Source organism: Manduca sexta, chromosome 13, assembly GCF_014839805.1.
Source record: "Manduca sexta isolate Smith_Timp_Sample1 chromosome 13, JHU_Msex_v1.0, whole genome shotgun sequence".
NCBI classification, from domain to species: domain Eukaryota; kingdom Metazoa; phylum Arthropoda; class Insecta; order Lepidoptera; family Sphingidae; genus Manduca; species Manduca sexta.
The window spans coordinates 896,468-916,220 of NC_051127.1; the positions used below are offsets into that span (position 1 = coordinate 896,468).

Consider the following 19,753-nt stretch of genomic DNA (forward strand, 5'->3'; position numbering starts at 1 on the left):
TGACGCTTCGTTATCAAAACACTAGTTTTGTAATGAAATCTATACAATTCTAGGTACCATATATGTCATACGACACCTTCATGATGCCTTCTGTTGATAACAGTCACGTAATGGCACAACTGCGCCATGAAACATTACGGAACGTGATTTAAACGTTATTATTATAGTCATACTACTTAGATATTAGTTTTATGTTACAATATTATTTTTATATTTAAATGATTCATCTAAGTTCTCAGTGATGTTTGAATCACTATGCTTTGTTATATATTAATAAAATATTATTTTATAAAAATACGGATAACCGAACAAGTGTCAACTGTTGTGATCCACCCGCCCATGCTCACCCATAAAGTCAAAACACATAGTCATGGATGCGCTACCAAATTTAGCATATATAGAAAGAATAGGAAAAAAGTAGTCTACCTGTAATCTTGCCTACATTCGCCCTTTAGTAATATTTAATTAATCTCCGCGTGGAATTTCAAATATCAACATTATTCAAATAGTTATTCTGCGTAATTGTATTAGATACTAGTTTTTGCCCGCGTGAAGGATTTATCCCGGATAAAAGTCCCGCTATATATATTCCCGGGATATAAAGTAGCCTATAACTTTCCCAGGATCTTAAACTATCCTCTTAACTAATTTCATAAAATTCGTTCAGTAGATTTTGAGAAAATCGATAACATAGACACGAGAGACGGGGACATTGCTTTATAATTTGTATAGATAATACAACCAAATATAGTAAATTGGTATTGTAACAAATGTCAATTTTAAATTATCTCATCAATTACAAAGCAATGAATCATATCAATTTTACATAACAACTGTACTATCGTTTCACATTTGATGGCTATCTTTTCTTTAGCACATTGTGTTATTTTTTAAAACATTAATGATGCAATATTTCCCATTATGACACGCGCTTCAACTACCCGTTAACTGCCGAGCTAAGCTAAAAAAAAAACAAAATCTTGATTTTTATGTCGTCGGATAGCTCAAAGAAATACTCATCCAGTGAACTTACCTAAATAACGGTATCTTGTTTATAACTTGTTAAAAAAAAACCTTAAAAGAGTTTCTCTGTCTCAGTTTTACATATAAAACTATATTTACAAAACTTCGATTACCTCGAAATAAGTTTTTCTGACATACTGCTTTTGCGCTTAGCACGGCAGCATAAACGGTCTTCCTAAGTCCTTACAAATTAGTAACTAATAATGAGTATTTATAACTTATTGCAATGTCTTTGCAACTGAAATATTGGAGGTGTATAATGTATAATTTTATATTTTGCTTGGCAGCAAAAATACACAAGCCCGTGATACGTATAGAGACAACTCAAATAAAAAAAACTGGAATACTATGAGTCTTGTGTTTATTAATACACGCACCAGAAATTGAAGCTTAGTTTCAATTAATATGCTTCTTTGATAGGCGGTATACCAAACTATACATCTATATATTTTTATAGAGGTTCTCCTTAGAAACTAATTTTAATTTTACGCATACACGGAAAAGCGACTTCCTCTGCTCAATGAGCCGATTGGGATCACTTCAATTAAAATCTGCTTAGTAAAATACACTATACTTTCTGGTTCGCGGAGCAATTCATTAATATTGCAATACCCTTGACCATCAATTATGATTCACCTTGTTTTAGCTCGCCAACGCGCTCCTCTTACTATAGTAGCATACCATAATACTATAGACAGGTGAAGTTCGTAGGTACCTAGTGGCGACTTTAACCAACGCGATGCGCTGGACGGCGGATCTTTGGGTGAACTTTTTACTTCATGCTCCTTGTCAGTGCAGGAGGGAGTACTCGCGCAGGAGCAAATAAACGCGATTAAACTGTCATAGATAAGATGGTTGAGATGTGTTCGAAAACAGGGCGGTAAAAAAAAGATCCTTCGTATAAGCGTGAGGCCCAAGGCGGTTTAGGACGCAAGAACCAGGAGGTAATTTCCGCAAAAACTGATTTAGTTTTGAACATTAATTCAGTAATAGAAAGCCACATTATTCCAGAATGCTTAAGACTACTCTTATGTCGTAGTTTTGAAGCAGACGGAACGGTAAACAGAAGCTAGTTATAAATATATGTATTGTAGCAAGCTCGCATATAGGTACTACTTTATTATGCATATCGAGTTATCTTGTAAGTGGTTTTGGCAATGAAAGCCCGAAACGCAAATATGCTTTTATCGTTTATGGATATCTGAGCTTACATCATCTCGTTTAGTTAGTTTGAAGTCTATTTGTGTTGCTTCAGCTGGGAGCATTAAGTGTTATCCGATTAGTTAAATTAGGTCTTGTTCCCTATTTTCTTAAAATGACCGCATATATGGGTCTATAGTTTAACAGAATAAAGAACAATACCCAAGATCGAATCATAACTTCGAATTTCCTTTTTCCTTGGTCTTTTTAACGATCATGTTCGATGTGCACGTCACTTGCCTAATGTTTAGCGTGTTTAGCGACATCATCTCACATAAAGCAAGATCACTAGTCCGTTCAGTTAAATTAAAATCTTCATCAATGCATAATACTACACTGTGCTTGGAACCCCGACACTGGATATTAAATCTCGTCATGCCGAACATTTTCCTAGATACAATGTGCATCAAACTGGACCTTAACAGGGCTTGCACAATGCTAATTAGACCAGAACTACTGCTGAGCAGCCCGTTCAGGCCTTAGTCTACCACGTTGGTCTAGTACGGGTTGACAAACTTCATATTCCTTCGAAATTCTTTTTGGAGAACTTTCAGCTATGTAGAAGACTAAAGATGTTTTCCTTCATCTATATATTGACTAACAATATATACACAATTTTGAAAGATTAGGAGCTGTGTACCTGTGGACTTCCATCTAAGCAGACCGTACCATTCCTAACCAGGCTATCATAGATAGGTTTACCACTTAATAAATCTTGTACTTAACCTACATCGTACAACTGTCCTCCCATCTAACCTTATAAGAAGCCGACTTGAGATGCACGTTCCGTCCCTTGCTGGTGAGGGTGCACTTGAGACGTAGCAGCAGATCACGGCGTCCGCCGCCATTGGGGCGCAGCGCCTCACGGATCTCCTCGTGATCACACAGATGGCTGAACTCGAACACGCTCTGGCCCATTATCTCCATCTGGAAGTTAATAGGGTGTGTTTTACAACGGCTTTGAAGAATGACCTGGTATTTAACTAAACTATAGGCCTATAAAGATTGCCACGGGATCGAGGTTTTATTTAATTTACTCGTTTATGGAGAAGAAAATTCGATTCCTTATGGACCGATTATTAGATAAAAGGCATATGATATCAACTGAACTTTATGCTATCTATCAATTCCATTTATGTTTACACAAAATCCAATCCAATGAGGATAATAAAAACATATTACTCAATATTAAGACACTCTCACCATTTGCTATGCAAACAAAAATAACAAAGCGACAGAAGCTCGTCATTTACAAGGAACAATTTAAAACATTTGCTCATACAATTATTTGCTATGGTTCAAACTCGTTCAGTGTGCACCATATACGCCGGCAATGTTAGCATACCAAATAGGGATTATTTAATGATTAGCAACTTGAATAAACACATCAACGTTATTCTAACTTATTTGGATGGTATGCTGCTTTTTGTTAACAAAAGGCTGTACAAGCGTGGAATCTATAATGTGTTTGTGCAATTAGTAAACGTAGGATGTTGAAGGGAAAGTAATAAAATTGATCCTTGGGCGGTTTAAACAATACGTATGCAATTGATAGTAGCAGAATTCACAAATACGTTTTATGTCATGATTACAATGAATACTGCATTAGGCTTATTAAGTATTCATTTAAATATTACAGGCATCGAAAAAAGCTGAAACGGGGCCAAGGTGATATAAATATGACTTATTCCAAATCGCTATCGCGAAATTCGTGCCTGTCACGTGCGAAACAAATAAAAAACTATTTTCCTGCTTTTTCTCGTCGGCTTTATCCAGAACTCGCATATAAAATCAGAAATTCGTCGAAGCGAGACTAGTTGTGACGTCAAGCGATGGTGGCGTCGACCTACATGCGCCGGCGTGGCATTATCGAACACGCGTATTGTGGAAACTTGCGCCTATTATAGACAGTGTTAAAATAACCTCTATGTCTTTAAGTTAAGAGTCATGTAAACTGCAATTTAAAGTAGCACCCAGTCAGCAATTGCATCACACGTGTAAAGATAACGTTGACAAAACTAATCGAGTTATAGAGGAAGTTTCTAGTATGTGAAAATATTATCGTAAATATATTCATGCAAAATAAAATACTTTATACAATTCGTCATTTTAAGATGTTAAATGATTTTGGACCCTATGACTAAACAAAATTCAAGACCCATCATTAGAACAAATAACTGATCACGAAAATAAAAAAAGACATCAAAATCAGTTCTCTTTCAATTAAGTTATATGAAATGGACATCATCCCAGGTATGCCACATTGTAAATGTTAAGTCATAGCTTATAATAACGTAATGAGTCAGCAGATTTCACTAATTTCAAAGGTCAACAATAGATTTTAAACTGTATCAACATATGGGTTTAAACGTCGTATAACGCTTTTAATGTATACTTACATCAATATGGTTTACGATTGTTTGCAGATGTGAACTAGGCTTGGGCATTCATTAATATGCTTGCATCAGAGTTCAGGCGCGTCATTATTGTGACGTCAGAGTTTTTTGCCAATAGTTTCTCGTAACTTTTTGGTACAATGAATATCGTTTTGCCTTTGAACAGGATGTCCAAACATCAGTATTTGTTACGTATTTTGAATAAACAACTTCCTTAAAGGCTCTAAATGATAAATACATGATTTTATTGACATACAAAACAGGTCATATTTAGAGTAAAAAATCTGTTATACGTATTAATTACATACTTAATTTTTTAATAACATTCGGAGATTTAAATTAATTATAAGTTATCATTGTAAAGTTACGACATATCAAATTTAACCACACGTTCCAACCGTGAAATAAACGATCCGTGAGGGATTAAAGGGGAATAAACTACGACGGAAATAGTCGTATAATCTCACGATTCGATTAATATGTGACAAACTCCATCTAGACGTATGCGTTTTATAAACATTTGTATACGAGTAGACATGTTATCGACCTTTGAAGTACTGGTTATACTGTTCATAGACAATTAATAGATTATATTACTATACCACTCTATCGATCTATTAGAATGTATTTATCTATAGATATGAAGTATTGAAATACATTCATCATTAACCACTTTAAAAACACCTTTAAAAAGGTTACATTTTTCAACATAAAATAATTCGCCTTCGCATCTATGACGTATATTCAGCCCGAGCTACAATATTTACGGAACAGGTTTTTCGGGTTACTAATGCCGTCGTGCCGATGAATGATTATAATTTAGGCGGGTCTTTGTTCTGAGATGAACTGCGTTCGGCGCCCGCGCAAGTAGAAACGATACATAAATGCATGAATAATTCATTGTAACGGTAACTACTGGAATTTAGTAAATCGTTACATGTGAAAATGTTAATATGAAAAGACATTGAAATAAAAACAGCTTGTATTCACTCTACGTTAACAAATGTAAGTTGCCTTCGAGCAAGAGGAAAATCTATGTAAAAACTAACTAGTAGTAATTGCAGTACTAATTTTATAATCAAAAATATTTCATCGGTAAGATAACAAAATCATAAACTTTGACACTATTACATATGAATTGATTTATCCGCTTATTAATAACAAGAAACTTTAAATTATTATGAATAATAAATAATCATTCCTTGTTGCCTTCTAAGAAATAATGGATGTGAACGCGTTTATGTTTAATAAGTGAGGTAATTTACCGTACTCTGTATTTCAATGCAATGGACAGTTAGGAATAAACAATACAATCCAGTAATAGTAACAATGACTGCAGCAAACAAATCCTTACAGATATATTTACATAAGTGTCTGTATAATACTTGAAGAAAAATCTTTGTACCACTTTTTAAGCACAATTCATTGACATATTTAAAGTTCATATAGAGAAGGAACGCAAGGAAATAAAATGTATGTATATGTGTGACTAATATATCCAAATTCTTTGCAAAAATAATTCCATCCTATGGTTGTCTGGAAGAGATCGCTCTTAGTTAAGACCGCCTATTGTTTGTTACACTAGCTATAATTAATAAGTATTTTTTTTAGTGGTGTTCAATAAAGAATTGTCTATCTTAATTCGACGGTCAAATTACGACCACTGGACACCACTAAATTACTAAAATATGCAAAAATTCTTACATTCCACTAAGACAGCTCTTGTATCCCGAGTATTAGGATGTACAAGAGATCTTCGATCCTTTCGTAATCAGATAAATATTGAACTATTGACTAAAAACCTTGAAGCTAGATTACATCCTAGTCCAATCGCTTGCTATATCCTAGAAGCTATCATGTGTCATAGCGAATCCTGTAAAGCGCCTACTGCGCCCTAAAACCAGTTATTCTTTCACAATTCTTCAAAATACATAGATAGCAGCTTTATATAAACACCATAAACCAATCCGTCATGGAACATTTTGCACCTCTATCATCTAAACACGGAATGACTATGTTTTTATGAAGTTTCCGCGAATTTCTAAGCAATAAAAATAAATGACCTTCGGTTCATTGCCCCCGGTACAATTCGTTCAATGAGCAATCTATTGAATTGTTGTATCATTCGAGATATGCCTATTATATAACTGCATTCTCTATCTAATTGTATCTGCGCTGAATGATATCTATGGACTTTGGATTGATCTAGAACATACAGTTTTTAAAATGTCAGTTTTTTCGATCAATAGCGAAAATGGACCAATCAGAATAGAAGTTTTTTATGACATCCTACAAATGACTCATTTTAATTGGTTTATTCTGGGGATCAGTTGGAAGATTAAGATCGTTTATTGAAATCTCCCGTTAGTTATAATTGAGAAATGATACTTCAATAGTTAATTTGTAAGCTGTCATTTGAATTATAAGAAGAATAGTTTTAAGAATTTAATTAAATTTTAACCGATAATATATGAATTAAGTACCCAGAGAACTTGAATATTTAGATGCAATTGACAAACACTGATAACATTTTCCCCAACAATTAACAACGTAAAATAAATAAACAGAGAAAAATCAACATTATTCAATACGTAGAATTCATCGTAATAAATAATGCTTTAATCGATTTCTTCCTCATTTCCTATTACTTATTCTTTGTTTAATATAACTGATACTAAGAAATTAATTTTAAATAAACGACCTGAATATAGCATCTTTGTTTCTGCTTATCGTTTGACCTTTGGACTATTAAAACAAAGACGGTGAACGACGAAGGTTGATCTACAAGACCTTGACCTGGCTAAACATCTGTCATTTTTTTGTTAGTCTTTTCCTTGTAAATCTGGGTAAATAGAGCGGATAATGCCAAATTGATTAAAAACGTGTTATGTATGTAATAGAACTATTAATGTAAGAGATAACAAAATATTGCCATAGCCACCTGTAATATTTACTTCTAAATACCCCAAAGATGATGATGAATTTAAATTTCAGGCAAATCATTGTATGTTCGAAGAAATCCAAAATCAACACCAGATTAGTGATAGTATACCAGTACCACTTTGTTGTGACAGATGATGATTGTCATTGATCACGACAGAACGCTAGACTTCTAGAAATATACAAAACATTTCTGTTAGTCAAAAGCACAAGGTTATTTGCATTTCTACTGACATTTGCAAAATGTAAAAATTTCATATACCAGGATCGTTTATTTAATCGATTTCAATTAACGTTAGCTACTCCGCAATCTATATGTAAGATTTTGTCTACTGCATGTTTCGTATTGAAGATGTTTCGTAATGAAATCGAATAACTATGTATAAAACATTATACATAGTTATTCGTTTTTTCCTTTCTTTATAGTATCTGGCTGAGAACCGTCTAGTACATTTGTCGTGTCTGATGGAAATTAATGAGGCATAGTTCTGTTCAAATAACTTGCACAACCGGCTACCATTTCACCATGCTAGTTAAGTTTACCACAAACTCAAAAACAGTTAAGCGATTTTGACTAAACAATTTTATAACCTACTTTTTAATTTTCTCAGAGGTGGTGAGCATCAAACAGGTCTTAAATGCTCAGTCAGATCCTTACCGAGCGTGCTTGAAAAATGTGTTGTTGCTGTCCCCACATTTGTGTTTTAAGCCAAATGCGGATTTGTTATCGTTAATAAAATAAACATCCTTGCCTCCTATAATTACCCAAATTAAATGATTGATAACAGTGATATTTCCTACCTGTGACACGCCCAGATGGTCGGCAATGTTCTCGCTGCAGTACACTATGTCGCCCTGCTGTGAAAGCACCATGACGAATCCATCCAAGGCTTTCATGTACGATAGTTCTGAAGACAACTCCTCATATCCTTTCGGATTCTGCACTTTGGGCTGCTCTTTGTCAACATCAGGAACTGCAAGGAGGGGAAATCATTACGAATATTGACAATACTTTAAATCCATGTGATGCACGCGGGCTTAGTACGATAAACTTATAATTAAAATCTGTTATCATTCATTTCAAGTTTACGTGTTTTAATACCAAAAGTATTATCATAATACGCAACATAAGATACTACTTTATTGTTATTGTTTTAATAATCTGTGATGTGAGACATTATTAAAAATTTACATCCTTATTGACTGCATAACTGTTTAGAGAAAGTAGTAAAAAGCGCCGCTAGTATACGACATGTTCTAGGAATCTGACGTCATAACATCTTTTTCTGTTCCGGTGTTTTATAACCACGTTTATAAAGTAATCATACCAAGCAAACAAGACTTCTTATAGAGGTAAAGGTAATTAGAAACAAGTTTGTGTCATGAAGTGCAATATGTAAGGCATAATATTTTTTTTAATACGTGTACCGCAAAGTGCCCCACTGCACCTGATTGTAAGTGGAGATCCAATAGAATGTCGACTGACGAGAGATGATTACCCCTCGGCAATCGACACAATTATGCTGGCCTATTAGAACCGAATATACACAAGTTGATCCCGGAACGCGACATACATACTTGGGCCACTATGGCGGATTTTAACCTCTTGTTGAAGTGAATGTACTAGTAACGTGAAAAGATTTGCAACAAGCACAGCCTTCGCAAAAACTAGTCCTTCCATATGAAAGGCATAAGGAAGTACTACATGTAATATCAGTCCAATCTCCAGATAAAAAAGTAAAAACTTAATTAACACATTATGTTTAAATTTTCCTTATCTCACCTGCCGAACTATTACACACGTTGTCACCAACAGTGATGGCGTAGACGATATTTGCAAGAAAGATTAGGGCATTTCGAACCATGCTCATTTTAGCCATTACTCATTTTTCTATATATCGATCACAGGCGCTTTGTAGTTTTAAGTCTAATTTATAAACATGATGCAAGTATATGTGACACGTGCTAAAATTACAAATAAGTTGATATATACGCAAAAATATAAATTTGCAATTCAAATTAACACCTTAACGGCGTCAACAAGTAAAATTATCTTTGATCTAAACGTAATTTCAATTGAATCGTCTTGTCTGTGACGCGAGGTACAATCACAGTAATGAATAATGATGGCAAAGATAAAATTGCAAATTATGTTGGATATATTGTTTCGTAGGCTATACTTGGACAGTTAATCTATACTATTATATAAAACTGATGAGTTTATTTGGACGCGCTTATCTCAGGAAATTATGGTTTCTGTACAAATTGTTTTAGTGTTGGATAGCCCATTTATCAAGGAAGGCTATCGCCTATGTAACATCACACTATCACCATTAGGAGCGAATCATCAATGAAAAATGTTGCAAAAATGGGCAAAAGGTATTCCTCTGCAAATCTTCTGTTGCATACACTGTGTAAATGGTTAAAGATAAGCAACAAATATGACGGTATTGTTCCGCGCAAAAAGTTTAAAAAAATATATTATAAAACGAAGTGTTTGAATACGATAAAATCATGAACTGCACGACGAATTTCGATGAAATTTAATATGGTGACAGAGATCCTGGGAAGGACATAGGCTACCTTATATCTCGGGAAATTATATAAAGGGACTTTTATCACGGAAAAACTTTTTCACGCGGGCGGAGCCACAGACAAGAGCTAGTTTAAAACAAAGTGGCGGATATATTAAAAAAAAATAATAATATATCACAGTATATCAACTACTTTACCATTAATTTCGATGTGCTTTGCACGGCATAAATGGACAAAACACCTGCCTAAATAATAAATTTATTCTAGTGTTTTACAGTGTTCATAAAAATAGCTTAATACAGACAGTTGAAAGAGATTTACATATCTAATCTCAGCTTTCAAATTGATGGGAATGAATTGTATATTATAAACCTACTATTATTTTACCGTTTTGCACGTCGATATTATCTGATATTATTTAATGCGATAAAACGTTTTGCAGTTCGCAGTACTTATGTACTCGTGTACATAGTACCAAAAACAAAATGAGATATAAGGAAGAAGTAAGGCATTATCTTCAGTCAGAATCTTTGTTTATATGTAAGTGGCAAAGCTATGACGAGTTAAACTTTCATAAATTCTGTATAAAATTATAGACACAAAACGTATAAGTAACAAATGATGAACTTATTTGTAATGTAGATTATTTATCAGATTGAAGTTCATCAATATTTAATTTGCGTAAGAGAGGATTATTTGATGAATGAAAATAACTCATTCTAATACTATCAAGTTATATGAATTGACAAATTGTTGGTAGACAACCAAAATTATAGATCAATATAGCTTTTAGGAGGCATTTCTTAATATTTTTTTTTTGTCAAATACGTGTTCAGTAACAATAGCAGAAATAGTTTTTTTTTTTTTTGTAACGACAAATCATATCATGACGAGGAATGAAAGGTTCATATTAGCATTACCAGATATTGTGTATTCATTGCCGAGCCTGCCCATAGATTATACCTTGAAGATTATGAGTCAATCACCATGCTCCCCGCGCGGTGCATAATAAGACATGCGTTGAAGGTTGATGTTCATCCAATAAGAAAAGCATAATTATTACGACCGTGGCGTCGTATACGTAATGTAGTTCGATCGACATTATTTGGAGTCCGGACTACATTGAATTTAATTAATTAATATCATGAATTGTGAATTATGTGCCAGGCCAAAATCTGTAATTTATTCACGTTTTTTTTTGTTTGTTATTTTAATTTTCTACATAGGACAATCTACTCCTCAATCCGCCTCGTGACCATGAAGACTACAGTCTTCGAAACGTCGGGAAAAAATTAAAATAAAATACAGTCAAATTGAGGACCTCCTTCTTTTTTTGAAGTCAGTTAAAACCGCAACAAAATTTGAATGCTAGTTTTATTTCGAAACAAAATCTGTATTCCGCCCTGAATTGTCGTTATATTTTTCTACAGAAACTGGCAGCTATTGGCCCTTTGCAATAGGTCGGGAAATTGTACACGAGATCAGTCTAGTCATAAAACGTCAGGTGGTCGAACCTGTCGGTCGTAAACTTCGCATTAAAATTCACATGTGGAAGCATATTTTGTTTAGAATTTAAATAAGTTCTAAGAAGCAGTTCCTTAAGATTAGCATTTGACATGATTGCCTTGTCATTGAAAAACGATAGTGAAGTACAGACCGAATTATATGCATTTCCATATTTTGACTATTTTCGCGGGATTTTGCATACAAAAAATTATGGAATAATGTATATTTTCGTTACATTATACGATTTTATATTACTTTTTTATTACAATAACTAACAATTAGTTGTTTACTACCGTAGTATTGTAGCCGGCCTAGCCTATTAAAGTGATTATACTAAAAATATTCCAGAGTTATTTAACAGTTTTATTATACAAGTGGACATTGCCAGAGACAATAAGTGCCATGTTTTATTTTGAAACAGTTTAGTTTGGTTTTAAAAATATATTATAACCCAATCGACGTATTAAATCGTGTAAGAAAAAATGCAGTGATAAATATCATTTATAGGTATATTCGGGATAAACTCGAAAACTAGTTTTCCGTCCATGCATGTTTGACGCCATACCGAAAATTTGACGCAGGCTAAGTTGCGGGTATAAGCTAGTCTCCAATAAAGACGTGACGACATGCAAAAACAAATAGTTTATTGAATGTCACATTGCGATAATAAGTAAACTATGGACCGGGGATGTTTATCAAAAACAAGTAATTAACCGTCTAATGTGATTAGTCAACAAGTTACAGCAGAAATGAGACAAAAAATAAATTTTTAGTTATGTTGATAACTTCAATGATTGTGAATAAAGTTGGATCTAAAATTTTACCTCATAAATCATAATATTAACCTATTTGCTCCATCTATACATATGTAACAATAAAATCATACTTTCGATGGAGATGCACGTAAAATCCAATTTCATACAAATATGAAGAAGTAAAATTCGTTAGTTAAAATGTACGAGGTATTACTGAAATTATTGAAACCAGAAAATTATATGTAAAACTTCGAGACCAGCGTTAAGTTTCGGTCCATGCAAGTCTAACAAAGTAATAACAAAGCGAGTACTAACTAGTTAACTAACCAAGGAGTTGACGAAAGCAAAATTGTAACAGTTACTAGAACCGCGCCCACCGTTCAGTAAATTGCTACTCACCTTGCAAATTATAACAATATAATATCTAGAATAATTTAGCTATAGCGATACGGACCTTGATTGTTACACGCACGATGTAGTCGCGCCAATAGTAAATTTTCCTCTAACATCAATCAATAGGTAAGTTTCCGCAGTTTAATTTCGATTAGGGCATAGGTTTAAAGAAGGCTAGTCGTAATGTAATTTAGTGCTTAAGTATTAATGTAATAAATATTAATAATGATTGTGTTCTGTATTATACCTTTTGTTAAATAATAATAAAAAATATAAATATATATATTAACACCAATTTTCTTGGTATATTGACGCCATTTATGACTACTGTTTTATAGTTTCTATTTACCGTTCTCCTTATAAACTTGTAGATAGGAACGCTTTTGTCTTCTTTTAGTGATATTTTACGAGAAAGAAAGTTGTATACATTATAAACATAGTTAACTATCTCATTGTTCAGTAGAACAGCTATAATTCAAAGTTGTAAAGAAATTTATCAGTAACCTGAATGTAAGAAACGTTTTGACATCGTTTACAATTCCTTTTGTCTCGATTCGAATTTTATTACTTCCAATATAATAAATAATTATGAAGCTATAACGTAATTTATTCAAAATCTGTTATTGTACTTTATTATTATTACCTTAAAAATCCACATGTATGTGGAAACCATTTGTATTATAGCTATTTCTCAACCCTCGATTTAATTTAAACCATGGCTTTTTCTAATAGTAAACATGCTTGAACATGTGTTCTTTGTCTTTTGTAACAATAATGATTTTTAAATTATGTTTTTTATGTTGTTTATTGATAAGGAATTGAATAATATATAAAATATAGTATTATACGTCTTTACTTGAAAATTAGATAGGTTTTTGCAGATGTTATAGTAAAAAAATAAAATAAATTTAAAGATCGTAAATAAACATAGTTAGGCTCTGATGAGCAAACTGCACAATTATCCTGTATTGTAATCTGAATATTAATTAGCTAGAAAACGCCACCTTGGCTATTAAAAATAATTTTTTTTGACGTGGCAATGTAATGGACGTTTCAGAGCTGTTTGCATTCATCGCAGTAGGTACTAAAATTTTCACTATGATCTTAAAAGTAAACGTCGAGTATAAAATGTAAAATAATTTCAAGTTACCCTCGACTCCATAAAAAATAAACTACACTTTTTCCTATTTAACAAGGTTATCTCGGCCAATTAATTGATCTAATAAAGATATTTCAAATCTTTGATAACAAAACAATTGTTTATGACACGAAGCATCCATAAACCATAGCAAAAACATCAAATCATTCAGTAGCTGAGCGAGGTCACAATTATTATGTCAGAGTAATTCATCATTGTCAACACGAATCACTATTACTTAATATTACGCTGATAAACTTCGATTTTGTTGCTAACTGTTACTCGGTGTCGCGTAGCTAGACTTGTATATAAGGTAAATTATTTTAATAGCTTCATGTCTAGACTAAATAGTATTAATAACATGAATTATAAGGATCATTTTCCTGGAAGTGTTTGTCTACCAATGTATTGTTAACATAAAACTGCGTATTAATTTATAATATAAATGAACTTGCATAGAATTCTAAATCAGGTTTTAACCACACCGCATAAATATAATGCAATAATTTTAGCCCAACGATAATCGTACATTGACTTCACCGCAACAGCTTAATGACATATCTGTCACAGTCGCATTGACGTTGGAAGCCAATCAATTAGCCTGTCATTAGTATGACATAGTTTGTTAATACTCACGCATGGAGACGACATCCCGGGCGCGAAGGTAGGATATAGCTAGACGCATCACGGAGGCCTTGTCCAGTTGTTCCACCTCCTCCTTCTTGGCCGGGAGGGCGGCGGTGAGCTCCGAGAAGATCTGCATCTCCTTGGTGCGACGACATCGCGCAGCCACACGCGATTTCTCCTTCCGTTTCTCATTATTCCTGTAAAACAAAGAGGCTCATTACTACAAACGTTTCATTTACTTCCCGAAAATTGAAATAATTGACAATCGTCACTTCTATTACTAAACTACTACTAACTAAACTCCAAATTAAATATATCTATCACTTAAATAAAAACACACCAAACACAACAATTTATTAAAAAACAATTGTTTCCAATTAGTTAGTTAAATGAGCCGTACAGTAGAGTTAAACTGTTCAATTAAGCTAAATACCAAGAATGTTATTGTGCTGTAGAATTATCTAGTAACTTGATCACACAAATGCATACGTTTCCGGTATATTTTTTTTAATTATTATTTTTATTTGAAGATACCTCTTCTTTATAGCATACAGCTTTTCCCGCTCGTCAACGATTTCCGGAGCTCCGGGTACACACATATTGACGCGCAAAAATTACACCGCACGTTCATTAATTTAGTAACTTTTTGGTAAAACAATTCACAGAGACATACAACACAAGACAACACCATGCCGTACCACAGTGTGGTGTGACCAGTAATTACAGTGACTTTATTCCATTAATTTCTCATTAGACCCCGACCGACGGTACGCTATCTGTTGTTCTAAATAGCGTATTTATGAAGTGCGTCACAGATGCAGTTTTGGACATATTTTTATAAGTAGTTTGACCAGTTCGATGATAAGCCACGTCAGACATCGGCCAACGCATTAGTCTCAAATCGATAAACAAACGCAGCCCGTTTGAAAACCTACGAATGGACAATCGAGTGGCTTGAGGAACTCAGCGTGTAGAATAAATAAGGTAAACTGTAATCGCGATACAAATATCTTCTCCAAACAGAGTCGTTATAACATGTTGAAATTTAAGAACTAGATAATTGCAATCGTTTCTAATTAAAGTAATATGACGTATAAACAATAAATAAACTGATTGTTTCGATTTTATATAATACCCAAATCCGATATCAAAGAATGTTAAAGCATATTCATGTTATTGAATCTAATCAATTTTCATTATCGATAAAATAAGAGGATTTACGACTGTATCAACTAATACATTGTTGCTTATAATATTCATAATAAATTTATTCGATATTGATCATAATAAAGTACGGTAGAACTGGTCAAATAAGCTTCGACATAGACTTGCTTCCCATTTTATGTTTAAGGCTTATTCATATAATACTTCAGTAAATTTTCTGCTGACATATTTACATACTCAGTCCCATAACAACTGTCAAAATATGCTTCGCGACCGAATTTAACAAATAAAACGTGGACAACTGCCGTCACGGAGGCATATCGATGTATCAACACAATGGATTATAGATAAGTGAGAATATGTGCCATTACAATGTATGAAGGTGGATTGTTGACGTAAGTCAGACGTAGAAACGTGATCGGATTTGATTAACAGAAGGCGACTGTGTGAAATTCGAACCACGGTAACCTTTGGACTGGTTACACACACCAACTCAATAACCCTAGAAGAGGTGCAACTGATGCACCTATTTTTGCCACGTGTTATCCGTCCCATGGTGTGAGAGAGCCAAATTTACCTGCAGGGTGGGGTATTGATAAATACAACGGAAAAAAAATCTTTTGCGAATACCAAATTTAATAATTAAAAAAAGAATAATATTGCGTCTATATTTGATATCGCCAAACCTATTTAGAAAATATGGCATTAATTTGGTGGCGTTTTAGATTAGTTCGAAACTTGTACAAGACATTCAAAATGATATGGCTTCTTAAAAGACAAAATATAAAAACTTTGAAAACCTAATTTAACCAAAACCATGTTAATTTAAAGCTCATTAAATATAGGGCTATATGAATAATCATATGACATGTCCAATGTCCATTGTACCACGTCAATGTGTGTGTAACAATTTGATTGGTAATGAATGAGTGTGAATTCCCTTTGTAGGCAATGTCGTTATGTAAAAACAATATACACATGCTATGCTATTACTAACATACATAAAGGATATAGGTACTTCACGTGAACAAGAGTTCTTAGAATATAAAAAAAAAAAATGGATTACCAAGTCTTTTGCTGGTTCTTAAAACATTTACCAACAAAACTTAAAGATAATTAAGAAAAAAGTAGCCATACGGTAGTTGACAACTTTTTTAATATATTATTTTTATAAAAAATGTATGTCATTTGAAATCAACAGAAAAAATATTTTCAGAATCTAAAAAATATATAAAGCTTTGTAATATACTGGAAGAGGTAGCTGTAAAATAACAATAATAGCAAACTGTGACGTCACCAAGTGACCAGTCATAACACTGCAGGCGTGAGAAAGAGATATCGCGATCAACCCACCACTAATTTTTCTAATATGAATAACTGCTTTATTTCTTAAACTATTTCGATGATTGCACAGATTTTTTTTTTGTATTATTTTCTATTACATATAAAATAATGTGTAAAAGCAAACGTAGAAAACTACCTGATTAAAACAATGATCTTTAAAGTAAAAATAAAACAGTAAGCTATACATATTATATAAGCTCATAATTCATAACTGACCTGCAAAATTGTTTGCGATATTTGACGAACAGTTATCAGTTTACGACTAATGCTTTTACGTACTTTGAATTTATCCATTTCTTCATATACACGTGGGCTATGTATGATTACAGAACATTAAAAATAGTTTATATTACAACATAAATTAATCGTGTTATTCAGCGTGATTTATTAGTTTTCTAGGAAAAACAATCTAGCCATTTTATAACTGGTCAAATAGTCATTATAGTATAAATGTCAGATGATTTAACTGAGAGACTAGGAATCTTGGAGAACATTCAAAGTTTTATTAATTTTTTTTTGAATATTCCATTTTATATTATAATATACCGAAAATATGATACATACTTACACGAAAAATATAAAATATTTCTCAATATACTGTAAACACCTACGGATATCACAGAATTGGCGGTCATGTGGCATAAGTGCTATTTACTGCTTCAGCAAACCTCCATTAATATCTCTAAATTCTGACATTTCGTAGCTAGTTTTATCAAACATTTTCCTAGTTTATTGATAAAAAAAGATATGATAAAACAAGGCCCTCACGAAACGTTATCGACATGGGCCGTAAAGCGAAAGGCACCGAACCGGAACATACAACAAGGTTTAAAAACAAACGAGAAAAGCTAAACAATGTTTTGAATTATAATTATAGTTATTTTACGCTAGTGAAATATTTATTGTAAACCCTAAAATTAAATCTAATATGATTATTTGGGTTTACCTTACGTTGTCAGTCTTTACCACAAATATTTTATTTTTCCTTTTCTGAAACGCATTCGAAACTTGACTGGAATTGTTATTGTTCAATAGTCATGGACGGGTACTTGACATCAGACGACCCTTACTAACTTAATGCAGGAAAATCCCAATACAGGGTGAAACTAACTTCTATACCTTGTTAGTAGGTACTAAATCGCTATTAGTCGTTATACGTGTTACACATTTTACACACGTGTTAAAAAATATACAATAAATAATTAATATGAAGTACCTGTTTAGTGTGATAACTTAATAATTTATTCCGCAAAAATAAAAATGTACTAATCGAGGACTGGAAATGCATGCGCTATAAAAAAAACTTATAAGAATAACAACGACGCAACGTTTTTTGTTGTAGATTTCAAGTATCAATTGTATTATATTGTTGATATGAATGTTTTTGAGCGCAAACATGTACTAAACAAGGTTAAGATATTTTTTACATTACATATCGATTGACATTGTATACACGATATTTAAATTCGGGCCACAATACATTAAAATATGACCAAAAAAAGGATACCTGTAAAGCAACATAAGTAAAAGATGCTACTCTTTTAAAAGGTTCGCTAACTCATGGTAATGGAAACACAATTGGTATAGATTTTTTTTATCAAGGATCATTCTTTCACAGGTAGCGCCTTTGGACGGGCTTCCTATTTATGTCTCCCGTCAACAATTATATTGTTTGAGGGAACGTTTGTCTCAACCTTTAAAAGGTATTTCGTGAACAAATCTAAAATAGGTTGCTGCATTACAATCAGCTACAGTCGCAAGTACTTCATTATAATAATAAATGAAACTTTATTGTAAAAAAAACACAGAGATAATAACATTAATTGAATTAAGAATTTCAATATTGTCAGACGTCCCAAAAGTAGGCCATGCCGGTATATTGGTTTTTAAAATATGTTTCACTGCAAAATTCTAAACAGTCTAAAGATTGATTACGCAAGCCTACAACTCGCAGATGAATGTAAACAAAATTACAACTAGTTATTCAAACATATCTGCAGTATTCTGAACTACACGAGTTAGATTCATTTGAATTATTTTAATTTAATTTGAATTAATGATCGTCATTTTTTTATTTAAGTAATTAGAAGTAGGAATAGAAAATATTAAGTGAGTGGGGATTTTGTAAGTTTTTCCATATTATAAAATAATTATTACAAGAATTATAAAATTCATATTTTAATGTTAGAAATTGATATGTTATTTATTGACATCGAAAGGATTTCCATTATGAGTTGGCACAAAATCGCCTTCCACCAGAAAATCACTATTACAGAACTTTATAAGATATATGATTTTACATTATTACCCATACACATGTTATCTGTGTTTGACTACTTTATTAATTTTTGTTCTGTAAAATTATGGCTCGACTAAAATTAATAAATTCGATAAATACACTAAATACATCCATCATCATCCTGACGTATGCGATCTCTTTAATATTTGGTCAGCGTTAACAATTCTTATCAGTACTATTCTGTATATCTTATGAAGGTTGTTGCGTATTGACCAGTAATCGATGTCGAAGACTGGGGCGTCGATGTCTGGGGTTAATTCAAGTGTTGTTTTAGATGTATTTTAGAAGTATAAAAATATTCCATTTTAAATATCATTATGATGGCATATTAATAGTAGCATCGTTTTAGGTGTATTTATGAAATATATTCCATTTTAAACACCATTCTGATGGAATATAAATTGAGAGGCTAGTTTTGCAGCAAAATAAAATA

At 32.7% G+C, this 19,753-nt stretch overlaps 1 protein-coding gene across 1 annotated transcript in view; it reads right to left on the bottom strand.

The window, feature by feature from the left end:
- The window catches only part of LOC115453992 (hypoxia-inducible factor 1-alpha), a 90,374-nt gene that overhangs the window by 60,418 nt on the left and 10,203 nt on the right, over positions 1-19,753 (bottom strand). The window contains 3 exon segments of the mRNA XM_037438053.1: positions 2,980-3,150; positions 8,361-8,533; positions 14,523-14,710. Coding sequence (XP_037293950.1) covers positions 2,980-3,150; positions 8,361-8,533; positions 14,523-14,710 — 532 coding nt within the window.